This window comes from Pleurodeles waltl, chromosome 1_1 (genome assembly GCF_031143425.1).
Source record: "Pleurodeles waltl isolate 20211129_DDA chromosome 1_1, aPleWal1.hap1.20221129, whole genome shotgun sequence".
Classification (NCBI taxonomy): Eukaryota; Metazoa; Chordata; class Amphibia; order Caudata; family Salamandridae; genus Pleurodeles; species Pleurodeles waltl.
This window is the reverse complement of record NC_090436.1, coordinates 704,270,023-704,286,608: the sequence shown is the minus strand read 5'-3', so window position 1 is coordinate 704,286,608 and position 16,586 is coordinate 704,270,023. Positions and strand designations below refer to the sequence as shown.

The window sequence follows — 16,586 nt, the reverse complement described above, 5'->3', positions numbered from 1 at the left end:
TATACCGTTACGTCTGCTGGTCTCCTCTGGTTGCGGGGATATATAGGGCTTGTAGGTTCATCAAGAACCCTAGGTACCCAGAGCCAATAAATGAGCTGCACCCTGCAGTGCATTTTCATTCTATACCGGGAATACAGCAATTCATTTGCTGAAATATAAAGAGTGAAAAATAGCTATCAAGAAAACCTTTGTATTTCCAAAAAGGGCACAAGATAAGGTGTTGAGGAGCAGTGGTTATTTGCACATCTCTGAATTCCGGGATGACCATACTAGCATGTGAATTACAGGACATTTCTCAAATAGATGTCTTTTTTGCACATTCTCTTATATTTGGAAGGAAAAAATGTAGAGAAAGACAAGGGGCAATAACACTTGTTTTGCTAATCTATGTTCCCCCAAGTCTCCCGATAAAAATGATACCTCACTCGTGTGGGTAGGCCTAGCGCCCCGACATGTAACACCCCAAAACGCAACGTGGACACATCCAATTTTTTGAAAGAAAACAGAGGTGTTTTTTGCAAAGTGCCTACCTGTAGATTTTGGCCTCTAGCTCAGCCGGCACCTAGGGAAACCTACCAAACCTGTGCATTTTTGAAAACTAGAGACCTAGGGGAATCCAAGATGGGGTGACTTGTGGGGCTCTGACCAGGTTCTGTTACCCAGAATCCGTTGCAAACCTCAAAATTTGGATAAAAAAAAATAAAAAATAAAAAACTTTCCTCACTTTTCGGTGACAGAAAGTTCTGGAATCTGAGAGGAGCCACTAATTTCCTTCCACCCAGCGTTCCCCCAAGTCTCCCGATAAAAATGATACCTCACTTTTGTGGGTAGGCCTAGCGCCCGCGACAGGAAATGGCCCAAAACACAACGCGGACACATCAAATTGTTTCATAGAAAACAGTGCCTACCTGTGGATTTTGGCCTCTAGCTCAGCCGGCCCAGGGGGGGTGGGGGGAGGTGTGGGGGGGGGGGGGGAAAGAAATGGCCTAAAATAAATTTGTCCCCCACCCCCCCAACCGCCCCCCGGGAGTGACCCTTGCCTACGGGGTCGCTCCCCCTGCGTGACATTGGCGCCAAAAAAATAATAATCCCCGGTGCCTAGTGGTTTCTGCCCCCTTGGGGGCAGATTGACCTAAGATCGGCCAATCTGCCCCCAAGGGGGGCAGAAATGGTCTAAATACAATTTGCCCCCCCCAGGGGAGCAACCCTTGCCTAATGGGTCGCTCCCCATCTCTAAACACAAAAAAAAAAAACATTTGCCCTGGCGCTTAGAGGTTTCTGCCCCCCCTGCAGAAATGGCCTATAATAACTTTAACCTCCCCCCGGGAGCGACCCTTGCCTACGGGGTTGCTCCCCCTGCGTGCCATTGGCGGCAAAAAAAAAAACCCGGGTGCCTAGTGGTTTCTGCCCCCTTGGGGGCAGATTGACCTCAAATCAGCCAATCTGCCCCCAAGGGGGGCAGAAATGGTCTAAATACAATTTGCCCCCCAGGGGAGTGACCCTTGCCTAATGGGTCGCTCCCCATCTCAAAAAAAATAAAATTGCCCTGGAGCCTAGAGGTTTCTGCCCCCCCTGGGGGCAGATCGGCCTAATACCAATAGGCCGATCTGCCCCCGGGGGGGGGGGCAGAAATGGACTAAAATAAATTTGCCCCTCAACCCCCCCGGGAGTGACCCTTGCCTACGGGGTTGCTCTCCCTGCGCGACATTGGCGCCAAAAAAAAAAATCCCCGGTGCCTAGTGGTTTCTGCCCCCCTTGGGGGCAGATTGGCATAGCAAAAATCGGCCGATCTGCCCCCAAAGGGGGCAGAAATGGCCTAAATACAATTTTCCCCTCCAGGGGAACGACCCTTGTCCAAGGGGTCGCTCCCCATCTGTAAAACAAAAACATACAAAAAAAAAAGAAAAAAATATATATCCCTGGTGCACCTCTGGGGGCCCCACTTTCTGCCCCCAGGGGGTGCAGAAAAGGCCTTCCCAAAAAATGCCCCCCCCCTGGGAGCGACCCTTGCCCAAGGGGTCGCTCCCTCATGACAATTTAAAAAAAAAAAAAAAAAAAAAAAAAAAAAAAATCCCTGGTGTCTAGTGGGCGTTTCAAAAGCCGGATTGCAAGCAATCCGGCTTTTGAAACGCTTGGAGAGACTTCAAAGGGAAGGAAATACATTTCCTTCCCTTTGAAGCCTCTCCGGGCCTCCCCCACGTGATCGAAAGAGAAATGCAAAGCATTTCTCTTTCGATCGCGCTGGAAGCTGAGCTGAGCTTCCAGCGCGATGGGGGAGGCTCTGTGACAAACAGCGCGCCTGCCTTTGGGGGGGTGGGGGAAAGCACACAGAGGGAGCGAGAGCGCTCCCTCTGGGCTGTGTGCCGAGGACGTAATGGTTACTTCCTCGGCACAGAACAGGTTAAAGGACCAGAGATATGCCACCCTCCCCACTTACTTCCATGCTGTTCTTTTGCCTCAGCCTCTGAATGGGGTCCTCAGGTGGGGGAATGGTCACAAGCTTTGCTTTGCTTCACACGAGACACATCATTAAAACAGTCCACTAATTCTAGCTCTCCAGAGTGAAGTCTTTTCAGCAAAATCAGAGGCTATCCTTTGACAATAATGTGCTAGATTTTGAAGGACCCTAATCCAGACTACTTTCTGCTCCATTTTCTGCCCTCCTCCATCGCTCAAATTCCTGGCAGGTTACCACTGGGCAATAGTAGATCTTCGTATGATGCTGGACATGAGGTTATTAAACAAGAGGATTGGGCACTGCTGGGTGTATAGAGAGAATGGGATACCACTGGTGACCTTTTATGATGGTATTTTAGATGCAGCTGTGCCTTCTTTAAAAATAAATAAAAATAAATTAACAAAGCCGTGTGGCGCTGAAAATACTATGCACATTTTTTTAGAGTAAGGCTGAAGTAATTAGGTAATAAGATCATGTTTTCATGTTATAGACTTTAAGAGAACTGCTAGTAAACACGAGCTTGAGTTAGATTAAACTAATTAGACTACAAAAAGACTTGCATAGTGAGGATTACATTCTATATCAGTGGTTCCCAGCCTTTTGACTTCTTTGGACCCCCACTTTATCATTACTGATACCCCGGGACCCCCACTCTATTATTGGAACCCAGGGACCCCCACTGAGTTGTTACTGAAAGCTAGGGCCCTAATCTGTTATTATTTCATTTTCTAAGCAGTCACGGACCCCCTGAGGAGGCTTTGCGGACCGCCAGGACCACAGGTTGGGAACAACTGTTCTATATGAATATTTATAATCGTTTAGCCGTTATTATGTCCAAGGATTTGGTTGCATCCACTTATCAATAATAAACAAGTGAACTAATTATGTAATGTAGAGTTAGATTACCATACTGATACTGTTTTCTGCTTGTTGGGCAGTTTTTAAACAGCCTGTAACAGTTCTGTAAATTTTACACTCAAGTCTCTCTGGTGAGTTGTAGATATTCCCATGATTTAGAGGGCTGAGGAAATGCCCAAACCCAATTACCACACTGGGGACCAAGGTGTGTATTGCTGCAGAGCCCTAGGTTATCTGGGCTGAACAATGGGGCATGTCAGATATGTCATTTGTATACACAGAATATTCCATTAAGTTGTGAATCCCAATTCTTCTAACTGCCCATTCCTCCATACTCCTGTGCTTAATTTGAGCCAGTGGCTTCCTGTGCTTGGCACTGGCACTTAATTGCAAGCACTGGCACTTATGACAGCTGCCACATGGTGGTGCTGTTTGTGTAATTTAAAGACGAGAACAACAGCTGTTTATTAATTCAATATATATTAAAAACAATTAATACCTGCCACTCAAGTCAATCTTATAGCTTTGGGGGCCTTGAAAAGTCTAAATTGTCACACTTGTAGCAGTGTGAAGGTTAGTAGTTGTATAAGTACTGTCACCGGCAGTGTTCGCTGGGGCAATCGGTGGTGCAAGCAGTAGTGACCTCCTGACGACGCACTAATTTTTTTTAAATATATATTTTTTTAACAAATTAAATATTGATCTCGACCCCCTCTTCCCCCCTCCTCCTTCACACCACAAGTGAAACTCAGACTAGATAATCAGTAAAAGGTTTGGAGAAACTGGGAATTTTAAGAACGGATTGACCAATAGCAAATTCTGAAACTACACCTTAACAGAAGCTTAGCTGATCTATTCAATACACCAGACTAGAAGCGTTTGCTGTGGAGCAGAGTATACATAATGGGCAGTCATGAAACCATAAAACAGAACAAGCATTTGGCAAAGCCAATAAGTCTGCTGCTGCCTGCCAGCATTTTGTCTTTGGTGATTCTTCTTTTGTTCTGTCATAGCTTAGGCAAAGTTTGTGCAAAATCCTTATTGCTAGGGAAGCAGCAAGGCCATCAATCTAAACAAAATCATCAGCTAAAGCCAAAAATATTTTTGGTTTAAAATAAAAAGTTGCATTTCCATAGTAGTCCCGACACCGGACGGTACTACTTTGTGTGTAGATGTGGTCCTTGAGAGAGCTATTCCTGGCTGATGAAGCCTAATCAGGGCAAAACTACTCCAGTGTTGCTTGTGTTCCGGTTCAGAGAGGACATGGCCTACCAGTTCGGGCTGGATTGTTGCCACTGGAACAGGGATGAGACTGATCTGCACATGGATGTGTCCAAACTGAGGTGGCACGTTGTGCAGAATAATGATTGACTGGGATGCGTTGAGTAATTACTAGTTGCTGAGATTAATTCAAGCATTCCATTCATAACTTTTTTGCTTCCTTGTGAAAGGGCAGCATGCTGTAACTGAAAAGAGAAATCAGCCAGTGGCTGAAGTGTGCTAACCCACTGCCCCATGATGCAGTGGCTGGAAAAAAATGTGAATGACACAAAAGACAAATAGATGAAGACTGTCCAAAAACCCTTTTAAGTAACTATGTTAAACAATTGAGCTCGGCTAACACCATGGCTAAAAAAAACAACCAACAGTTTGCCGTTGGCTGCCAGCCTCTCACCTTTGCTAATGCTTTTTTGTGATATTTTTGTAAAACTTTCTTACAGACAGGCGCTTGCAAGAAAGATTGCACAGAGAGAGGCGTAGACTGACATGAATTACACAGACGGACAGAGCGGCCTGGACAGACAGGCCCAAAGAGACACTGCTGACAGAGGCTTGCACAGTGACACAAGAGAGGTTTGCACAGACGGATAGAGAGGCTTGTACAGATTGACAGAGAGGCGTGCCCAGACAGAACGGCAAAGACTGATAGGTTTACAAAACTAGATGGACAAACAGACAGATAGATAGGGTTTCATGGGTAGATGGGCAGATAGGTTTGCAAATACAGTTAGTATAAGAAACTGGAACAAGTGGCAGAGCTCAAATTAGTAACATAATAGCTTGAAGTCTATATAAGCAGGATATACAAGAGCATTAAAAGCAAACTAGAAAGCCATACAAATAAGACATATGGACTTACCAGCTGTACAAATATAATTGTAGCCCTCAATTAAAATACATACTACAACAACATACGGGAGTGCAGTTAGAAATGCACTTCATTGCGCACACAGTAAAAAAAAAAAAAAGATGTCATGAAAACAGTTTGAAATGGAATTTGGTATGTTGAGATACAGAAGCAGTAAGAAAAGAGAAACAAAACACAAATGCCACTCCAAAAGGAATTTACAGCACCAATAGCAGTAGATAGAAAATGATCAAGCTGAAATGTACCCTGTGCTCCACATGGTAGAGCTGGCAGAAAGTGTCTTTCTGTAGACTCAAAACACAAAGCCAACACCAGAGCAATAAAGTGCAGATAAATACACTAGCACTAAAGAGTACTACCTCGTGTGTGGATGTCAACCTTATGAAGGAGCAAAACGCAGTCACTTAAAGTGAAGTTACGCAGTGGTTGAAGTGGGCTGACCCCCTCCACCATGCTTGTAAGCTGTAGTAGGTGGAAGAAAATATAAACTCACCAAGGGACCAATGGACGACGAAAGCTGGCTGAAAACCCCTTTAAAAAAGTATATTATACATATTTTTTAAAAACTCTAAAGGTCTTGGCTAACGCTAGAACGAAAAATGTGCGAACTCTGCCATCACTCTTTTTTCCTAATGGCTACTTGCCAATTATATGCATATTCTCTAATTATAGATAACATCACCAATAAATACAAAGTGAGGCAATGGGACTATTAAGTGGTCAAATTACTGATGACAGTCTGACAACTAATAAAGGCCAGTGCCCTCTTTTGCGCTTTTTTAGATATTTGAGAAATACCACTGGCATTAGACCAGTCCCGTGATTAAAAAGTACCCACACAAACATATGTGAATTAGAATACTCCCTCAAACGAGATTTAGGCTATGGTCTTACAAACTGATATTTTCACACAGTACTTGTACATACACAGATAAGACCGAAACATTTAACAATGCAACCTTTAAAGCCAGGATCGGGGCGTCTGACAAAACATCTTACTTAAAAGAGGCCATTACGAACTAATACCTCAAAAGTGGCATACTGTAAAGCTGACATGTAAAATTAGGACCATGACTTTATAAAAGATGAAATGCCATGTGTGGTTAAAGCAGTGGACAAGAGGCCTCTAAACACCCTGAAACCTGCACAGAAAGTCTCGTATTGAACAATGAAAGTGAAACTAAAGAATATGGGGTAAACATTTTTCCCAAAACAAAAAGATAGGAGAATGTCCAACTACAATTTCCACCGGTGGGGGGGGGAGGGCTACATGACACAATTTTGCCTTTTATTTCATCCCAGCTGTGCTGTTAGACTATTTCTGAAGTCCCGCAGGAAAGAAACAAAAGTACATGTTTTACATGCAAAATAAAATGGTATTTGGAATATGAGAAAGTGGATACTCACAGAATTGCATAGCAAATAAGCAGCCCGTTAAGGGACAACAGCTGCTGGGATCTTGTGTGATGTAACAGTCGCTGAAGTCTTGAACCACCAGCTGCGTAGAAAAGGGACTGCAATTTAGTCACAAAAGGGGTCCCAGACTCTGAAAGCACTACTGTGCCATATAAATGCTATTCAAGCACTTACATCACAGCTATTTCACTTGAAAACTAAAGCGGAGCAAGGCAGACTGAATTAATTTACCATAACTCGGGGCATGCTTGGCTTTTCCTTCAAGAGCAGGTGTCTTCTCGGTCTTTGTAACTTTCAGAATGGGCTGAGCGTCCAAAGGAAATTCTGAAAAAAAATGAGACGCTTAAAGTTGTATATATGCTGGGGTTACGGTTCAAATGGGCTTTTACTTCAGCTAATTCACATGCTTGCTTAGTGGAGTGTTGTGATGACAGAATTATACATGCATAGCAAATACAAGGGATAACCTAAACAAACTCATCCTCTTAATATACTACTAAAAACATATGCATGCTATGTTATCCACTCCACATACCTCATTAGTAAATTATCATTTAAAAAAAATGGGCAAAAATATTTAAAGGCATAATCAACATATGAGATCACGCATTCGAGTGAATAAATAACAGTTTGCTTTATAAATATTTTTTGGGCAGTCTAAAAGGTGATGTGCTCAGCACACGAACTTAATGTATGGCTTTAGTTACAATGTGAAATATACTTTGATTAAAACAATTGTTCTCCGTTTGCCTCCTACCCCATTCATCCCTTTACAGGCGATTCTACATCATTCGCCCATATTCAGCATTTTTCATATAAAGAAGTGCAAAAGATGCCAAAAACCGTAATCGCCGTACAGTTAATTAAGTATGCTTTGGAACTCTATGCAAATGTTGCACTACACATTTACAAGACCCCACTTACGTAGCTGAAAAGTTGAAAACTACACATATATTTCGAAGTTAAGAAATCAGGAGGGAAGATAACCAGAAATAGGAAGAAATATTAAACGGAACACAAAACTTTTCTTATAAGTGTCAGTATATGATCACGTTATTGTTTCTTGCAGTTGAATGAATGAATCAGTAATGGCCTTTAGCCACATTCACAGGATTTAACCCCTTCACTCAAGGAATGTTAACAGCAGCACCGTTTTAATAAAAGGATATTAGAATAAACAGCGCTGTTCCAAAGAGCCAGGTCTGAACAGACTAGCCCTTAAAAGTCCCTGATCAAATAATTTAAAACCGGAAAAGCGTGACCAGGAAAGAAAGTAACTTCCTTACTGCAGCTACCAAATTTCATCCCCTACCTAGGGGCCACTGATGAGCCACACGTTTCCAAGGTTGTGCACTGGGACTCTCTCTAAAGCAAGGTAATGGTTATCTAACTTTCCAGCGCTCAATTCAACAACCGTTGGGTGTGGAGTTGTGTTTTTCTGTAGCCAGAAAAGGGAATCCCCCTCTCAGTTCGGATATTTTGGGATTGTGTCTGTATATTATATTTATTTTTCGCATTGCATTATTCCTCTTCCTCATAATTAAAATGTGTACATGTTGAAGAGCATACATTGCCCAAGATATTTTATATTTGTACTACTTCATATATGCATAGAGTTCCTGGAGTAAGTTTGAATACTGCTCATTTTATCATCTGTTATATATTAGAAAATTTAATTTCAAATATGTCATTACTTTGCCATTTAAATGGGAATATTTACTGTATTACAATAAACTCACCTTTGTTTATTTTATTTTAGAAGTCTGAAGGCTTATGAAACAAATTTGAGTGAAAATTGACTAAGTTGTAGCTCAGTTGTGGGGGGGGGGTAAGGGTCATTGGGGCTCCTTATCATAGTGCGACTATCAGTGGCAAACAAGATGTTAAGCTCTCGGACAGGTAACATTAAGACTTTAATAAACTTGTCTTGTCAACATTTTACATGTATTTTTGAACTGCTACGGCAAATGCGAAACAAAAAGTGACCATACTTTTCTACCTCATACATTCAATCGAAATGGTCTTTAGATAACTGTTTGAAGGTACATAACTTGCTGGAACAATCTATAAATGTGTAATCTATATCTTGCAAAAACGGGGTTCAGAACAACCAATTTAAACTGGTATATTGTCTTGTTGGCATCTAGTAACCGAAAGAGAAACAGTTATGTCACTCTCTTGGGGACATCAATTGCATTAATGACCTGTAATATTTTTTAAAGTTTGCTTGTTCTTAATTAATCTGCCTTAGTTAGAGTTAATTCGTTTTAGTACCCACTGTCCAGATTTGTTGCCAGGCTTCTCGTTAAGATGCTTCGAGTTTTGATTTAGAAATGCCACTAGGATACATAAAGATCATTGAAGAGGGTGCTTATCCTGTTTGGCTAAACATTTTCCTTTAGCACTAAATCGGTTGGCTGCCATGACTACATGAAGCTATTACATTCTGTGGTGAAAGGGCCAGCTGGTTATTTATTTAAAAAAACTTTTTATAGAATAGCAACTATACAGTTTGAGCCAGAAGCCTTATTGTTCATAAACAATATCCCGAGATCCATCAATTCTACAGAGGAAGAGATGGATAAAAATGACCTTTTCTTTGGAGTATACTATTTTATTGTGTTTTGTGATCCTGTCAACTAAATGCCTTGGACAGTAAATCAGAATATGGAGCACTAAAATATCAAGCTACCAAAATATCGTAGCCTAGATCAGCTGCCAGAATATCATGAAGTTTACAATATGTATGTAGGTAAATATTTACTATTCTTAATTAGACATCTACATAGTTTGAAGGTAAATAAACCTGTATGTATATATACTTTATTCGACCATGGGTCATAAAAGTTACACATTAAATTATACAAAGAAGGTGCATTTGTTCCATTATACATTCACACTGGCATAAAATAGAGTTTAGAATAAAAATAGCTTCTATAGGCCATGGCCTACTATAGTCCACCATGTTCCCGATACATAACTTAACATTTAGATGCCAAGGTTTCTAAACATCTGCTTCATAGTGTTAAAAATAATACAAATATTTAAGGCTCTTAAAACAATATGAGGTGGTTTCAGATTCAAGTTTCCCAGGTGGTACCATCACCAAGATAAGTGCAAGCTATCAAGCCCATGATTTAAGCTTTAGAGTGCTGAGTTGATGTTACATAATAGTACAGTTTCTTGGTAGTTTAGGTGGCATACTTTAGTAAGGGCGCCTGCAACCGGCACAATCGTATAGGCAAATTTAGGCACTGTCAAGTCATTAAAAACACAAGCACAATGTAATAAAAGCTTATATAGTAACTTAAAAATGGTTATCAGATTCATGTTAAAATGGCACTAATGCCAGACAAGTGCATAAAAATAGCTCTTTGCGGCTAACACTAGTGATACAGTAGCAGAACCACAAAATGATTACCCACGTATTATCTAAGAAAAATCTGTTCCAAAGCCCTGTCTAAACCACATGGTCAATAATTCATCATCATCATCATCATCATCAACTTTGTTCGATCCATGACCATAAAAGCACATAAAACAAGATAATAAATAATTCTTAAGGAATAAATAAGTACACATCTTTAACTTGGTGTAAAAACATTAGGACAATAACTTGAATTGCACATGTGGCTCTAAAACTTATCTATAAAGGGATGGGACTTTGAATTACTTTTTGGAGATGGCATCGTATGCGCCAAGCTGTTGCTAGATACTTGCTTACTGAGAGAATTACATCGGTTGAATTATGGCTTTTTAGAACCCGTAGAGCCAAAGAGCAGTTCTTGAATCCCATGTCCCTGCAAATATTGCGAATCCATTTTAAACGTGGAATCGCATAGGCTGGGCAGAAGAACATGAAATGCTCAATGGTTTCGAAAGTACTGCCACAGGCAGGGCATATATCGGGAAGATTAGTCGGCCCCCACCTATGAATCAGTGACAACAAGGGCAAAGAGCCAAAGCGAAACCTTGCATATAAGCTCTTGCCCTGCGAATCCGGTATCACATCCAAATAGGATTCAAACTTTGGGGACCATTTAATATCAATGAAGGAATTAGTTAAGCGACCATGGGATTTGTGAGTTATGTAGTTATCCTTAACATAAGACCAATAGGTTAACTTTAAAACGTTTTTGTGCCGTCTCTCTAATTTATGGGGATTTTCCCAGTAATCGCCCAGACCCAATAGCCGGAGCCAATGGGCCACATGGCGAATCCAGGGAAGAGTATTAGCGTTTTGGCATTTCAATAGATCGAGTAGTGCGGTCTTGTATATATCTAGTTCGGGGGTTATCCACAACCTAATCCAATAGAGGAGAGGTCTTAGAGTAGCTAGATCTGCTACTCGGCTTAACCCCAGATCTAGAAATAATGGGAGCAAGGGTGTGGTACGTGGACATGCAATTAAGGCCCTTGCAAAATTGTTTTCCCCCACACTGATCTTGTTACAGTTAGCGTAACCCCATACCTCCGCTCCGTACAGGGCTGCACTTTGAGCCTTAGCTGTATAAATTTTTATTGCTGGGGAAACTACTTTTGTAGAGGTGCTTTGATAAAAACGCAATATAGATGAGGCTCTGTGTTGTAGGAGCCCTGCACTTTTTGTAATCTGCTCTTCCCATAATAGTTTGTTAGTTAACCTAACTCCCAGGTAATCTATAGAGCTTACTTCCTTCAACAGTACTCCCTCAATATGGATGGAACATTTTTTCCTAGGTCCCTTAGATAACACCATCAGTTTAGTTTTGTTAATATTAACCTCCAACCCATGATCACTACAAAATTGGCTAAACCGGTCAACAAGGGTTTGCAACCCCATTGGTGTCTTAGAGATAAGAAGTGAGTCATCGGCGAAAAGCAAGATGGGAATTTTTTGTGTATTCAGGGAAGGGGCATCATTCTGGCCTATGGACACAGCCTTTACTACTTCATTAATAAATACGGTAAACAGTAGGGGGGCTAGCACACAACCTTGGCGAACTCCTCGTCTAATTGGGATCCACTCTGTCAGTTCGCCTTGTTCACCCCACCTCACTTGGGCATAGGTGTTCTCATGTAGTCGTTTTAACAGGAGTAAAAGATCCTCTGGGACTCCCAATCTACCCAGCACTTCCCACAGCTTGGCTCTTGGGACCAGGTCAAAAGCCGATCGCAGGTCTATAAATACCACATACAGGCATTGCTTGGCCACAAGAACGTATTTCCAACAAGAACGTATTTCGTTTTAGTACCCACTGTCCAGATTTGTTGCCAGGCTTCTCGTTAAGATGCTTCGAGTTTTGATTTAGAAATGCCACTAGGATACATAAAGATCATTGAAGAGGGTGCTTATCCTGTTTGGCTAAACATTTTCCTTTAGCACTAAATCGGTTGGCTGCCATGACTACATGAAGCTATTACATTCTGTGGTGAAAGGGCCAGCTGGTTATTTATTTAAAAAAACTTTTGATAGAATAGCAACTATACAGTTTGAGCCAGAAGCCTTATTGTTCATAAACAATATCCCGAGATCCATCAATTCTACAGAGGAAGAGATGGATAAAAATGACCTTTTCTTTGGAGTATACTATTTTATTGTGTTTTGTGATCCTGTCAACTAAATGCCTTGGACAGTAAATCAGAATATGGAGCACTAAAATATCAAGCTACCAAAATATCGTAGCCTAGATCAGCTGCCAGAATATCATGAAGTTTACAATATGTATGTAGGTAAATATTTACTATTCTTAATTAGACATCTACATAGTTTGAAGGTAAATAAACCTGTAAATTCCAGTGAAGTTAAGTATAGTAAATGTGTAGCTACCTATATATTCTTATGTTCATGATATTTTGGTAGCCTATATTTCAGCTATGACATTTTGGGAGAATATTTAAAACTCAATATTCAGGTGGTATAACTGCCTTTTTGCTTTTGCCATAAAATACTTTCTTCAGCGGTTTCCTTTTTTTAATTAGAACTGTAGGTTCAGAGATATGGCAACTGGAGCACTCTTGAAATGCCCCATGAATAATTTAGTAATTTAAAAATATTTGCTTCAATTGAAGATACAGCAGGTACCGTCGATGACAGAACCAAGTATGAGTGTTTGACAAAGAATGCATGAAGCAGGAGAAGAGCCCATCATTTAGTGAGGGTAGCAGAATATTGCAGTGCAGTGGTTTTAGTCTGACTGGTCCTCAGGTGGTCATATTTTGAATCCACAAAGAACATACAAAACCGATTTTCTTGCCGATTTCTTGATCCAGTCTCCATAGCTCTGTAAATCTTTCTATCACCTGGGTCCTACATTCCAAGGTAGGTATATCCAGCACCAGAGTATAATACCCAATACGCAAAGATATATGTGGAAATTCAGGCATAATTGCTGATTACAGCACTTGTGCCAGAGTTTTACTTTCTTCATAAACGGTAAGTGTCCCTTCTGAGAGCCAAATAAGACTATTGGAACCATATTTGGACTACAAACTGGCACACTGAAATGTTCATCTCAAATTGGAGAGTTAGGACCAGTCTACTTACTGAGTCTATAATTTTCCCCTAACATGGGTTGTTTTTGTTGTTTGGGCTTGGTGAATTCCCAGTTTAATTTCTCTGAGGGATAAAATGTGGTTTAAGCTTCAGCTCTCATCACACTTCTCAACTGTGCTGCAAGCAGCCTAGGGTTGGGAATGTTGTGTTTGATCTGGCTCTCCATGTCACATGACAACTTATTTAAATCACATCCATGTGACCAAGCCAAATGCAAGCTCATCCATGCAAAGACAACAGCAGGTGGGGCAGGGAAGACTGGCCATTTAATTGGCATGGTCAAGGTAACGGACTTAAAGGCCTTTCTCGCAGTAGAGCATCTGAAATTTACGCTACATCAGATTTAATAGAAGAATAAAATTGGAGAGTTTGAACCTGGTAAGTGCTCCGGATGGTTCCTTGTGGAATTTTGTTTGCGATACTTCTGTGTGAGGCCAATAACACGACAGAGGAACCCATCTAGAGAAGGGTTCAGTAGTTTGTAGTGGTAATTGTGGGATTATACACACACATACACACACACACACACACACACACACACACACACACACATATATATATATATATATATATACATATACACACACTCTTATCGACCCCTTAACCCATTCACCTCAAAACACTAAAAATACCATTATCACCCAATACCCTTACCCACCCCTAAATCCTAAAATCACCTTTACAACCCAATACCCTTACCCACCCCTAAACCCTAAAATCACCTTTACTACCCAATACCCTTACCCGCCCCAAACCCTACAATCACATTTACTATCCAATACCCTTACCCAACCCTAAGCCCCAAAACACCCATACCACCTAATACCAATACCATAACCCTAAAATCACCCTCACCACCCAAATACCCTTACCCACTCTAAACATACTGCAGTAGATAAGTATTTATTATATTGTATTTTTTTCCTATGTTCCATACCACTAGTATGTAATTGGAATTTCGTGTGTGGAACATTCAGTAAGTTCTTAGACTTGCAAGAGGAAGTTGCTTGGTGTCCTTGGAACACTTGTCCAACCCCTAAAACCACCCTTACCACCCAATACCATTTCCCCCCCTAAACCCTAAAATTACCCTTACCACCCAAATACCCTTACCCATTGTAAAAATACCCTTGCCACCCAATCCTAAACCCTAAAAAAAATTCCCTTAACACCAATACCCTCACCCACTTCAAATATATGGAAAATGTCACTTACCCAGTGTACATCTGTTCGTGGCATGAGACGCTGCAGATTCACATGCTGTGCATTATCCTGCCATCTAGTGTTGGGCTCGGAGTGTTACAAGTTGTTTTCCTTCGAGGAAGTCTTTTCGAGTCACGATACTGAGGGACTCCTCCCTTTCGGCTCCATTGTGCATGGGCGTCGACTCCATCTTAGATTGTTTTCCCCGCAGAGGGTGAGGTCGGAGTTGTGAATATACCATATGTGCCCATGCAATGGAGTAGGTATGTATGTACATAATGTGTATTAAAATAATATTTATTTACAAATTTACCATTTTCATACAACTAATAACGATTACAGGCTCCCGGGGAGGTGGGAGGGCGCATGTGAATCTGCAGCGCCTCATGCCACGAACAGATGTACACTGGGTAAGTGACATTTTCCATTCGGTGGCATGTGTAGCTGCAGATTCACACGCTGTGCATAGACTAATAAGCAGTAATCTCCCCAAAAAGTGGTGGCTTAGCCTGTAGGAGTTGAAGTTGTCTGAAATAATGTTCTTAATACAGCCTGTCCTACTGTGGCTTGTTGTGTTGTTAACACATCTACACAGTAATGCTTCGTGAATGTATGAGGCGTAGACCAGGTGGCTGCCTTACAAATTTCTGTCATATGTATATTCCCCAGAAAAGCCATTGTGGCGCCTTTTTTCCTAGTGGAATGCGCTCTTGGTGTAAATGGTAGATCTCTTTTTGCTTTAATATAGCAAGTTTGAATATATTTAACTATCCATCTGGCAATGCCTTGTTTGGATATAGGCTTACCTGCATGAGGTTTTTGGAAGGTTCCGAACAATTGTTTTGTTTTACGAAATTGTTTTGTTCTGTCAATGTAATACATTAGTGCTCTTTTTATGTCTAATGTATGTAAGGCTCTTTCGGCTACTGAGTCTGGTTGTGGAAAGAAGACTGGGAGTTCCACTGTTTGGTTTAGGTGGAATGGTGATATGACCTTTGGTAGGAATTTGGGATTTGTACGGAGAACCACTTTATGTATTTGTATAAAGGGTTCTTGTATAGTAAATGCTTGTATCTCACTTTCTCTTCTAAGTGATGTGATAGCTATTAGCAAGGCTACTTTCCAAGTTAAGTATTGCATTTCACAAGAGTGCAAGGGTTCGAATGGTGGTCCCATGAGTCGTGTTAATACAATATTAGGGTTCCACGAAGGTACTGGTGGTGTTCTCGGGGGTATGATTCTTTTTAATCCCTCCATAAATGCTTTGATGACTGGGATTCTAAAAAGCGATGTTGAATGTGTAATCTGCAGATAGGCAGATATTGCTGTGAGATGTATTTTAATTGAAGAGAATGCTAGCTTAGACTTTTGTAAGTGTAATAAGTAGCTTACAATGTCCTTTGCGGAAGCATGTAGTGGTTGAATTTGATTAGTGTGGCAGTAGTAAACAAATCTTTTCCATTTGTTTGCGTAACAATGTCTTGTAGTAGGTTTTCTAGCTTGTTTATTGACCTCCATACATTCTTGTGTAAGGTCTAAGTGTCCAAATTCTAAGACTTCAGGAGCCAGATTGCTAGAGTGAGCGATGCTGTATTCAGGTGTCTGATCTGTTGTTTGTGTTGAGTTAACAGATCTGGCCTGTTTGGTAATTTGATGTGAGGTACTACTGATAGGTCCAGCAGTGTTGTGTACCACGGTTGGCGAGCCCAGGTTGGTGCTATGAGTATTAGTTTGAGTCTGTTTTGACTTTGTTTGTTTACCAGATAATGAATGAGTGGGAGAGGGGGAAAAGCATAAGCAAATATCCCTGACCAACTGATCCATAATGCATTGCCCTTGGATTGAGGATGTGGGTACCTGGACGCGAAGTTTTGGCATTTTGCGTTTTCTTTTGTTGCGAATAGGTCTATTTTTGGTGTTCCCCAGCGTAGGAAGTAATCCTGTAGGATCTGGGGATGAATTTCCCA

General features: G+C 41.1%; 1 protein-coding gene across 2 annotated transcripts in view; it reads right to left on the bottom strand.

Annotated features, from left to right (window-relative positions):
• GRAMD2B (GRAM domain containing 2B) overlaps positions 1 to 16,586 on the bottom strand; it is a 424,374-nt gene that overhangs the window by 46,110 nt on the left and 361,678 nt on the right. For both annotated transcript variants that reach the window (XM_069227207.1, XM_069227215.1), the window contains exons 10-11: positions 7,113 to 7,205; positions 6,873 to 6,963 (exon numbers count right to left, since the gene is read on the bottom strand). In XM_069227207.1, the coding sequence (XP_069083308.1) occupies positions 6,873 to 6,963; positions 7,113 to 7,205 (184 nt within the window). The remainder of the gene's footprint in view (positions 1 to 6,872; positions 6,964 to 7,112; positions 7,206 to 16,586) is intronic.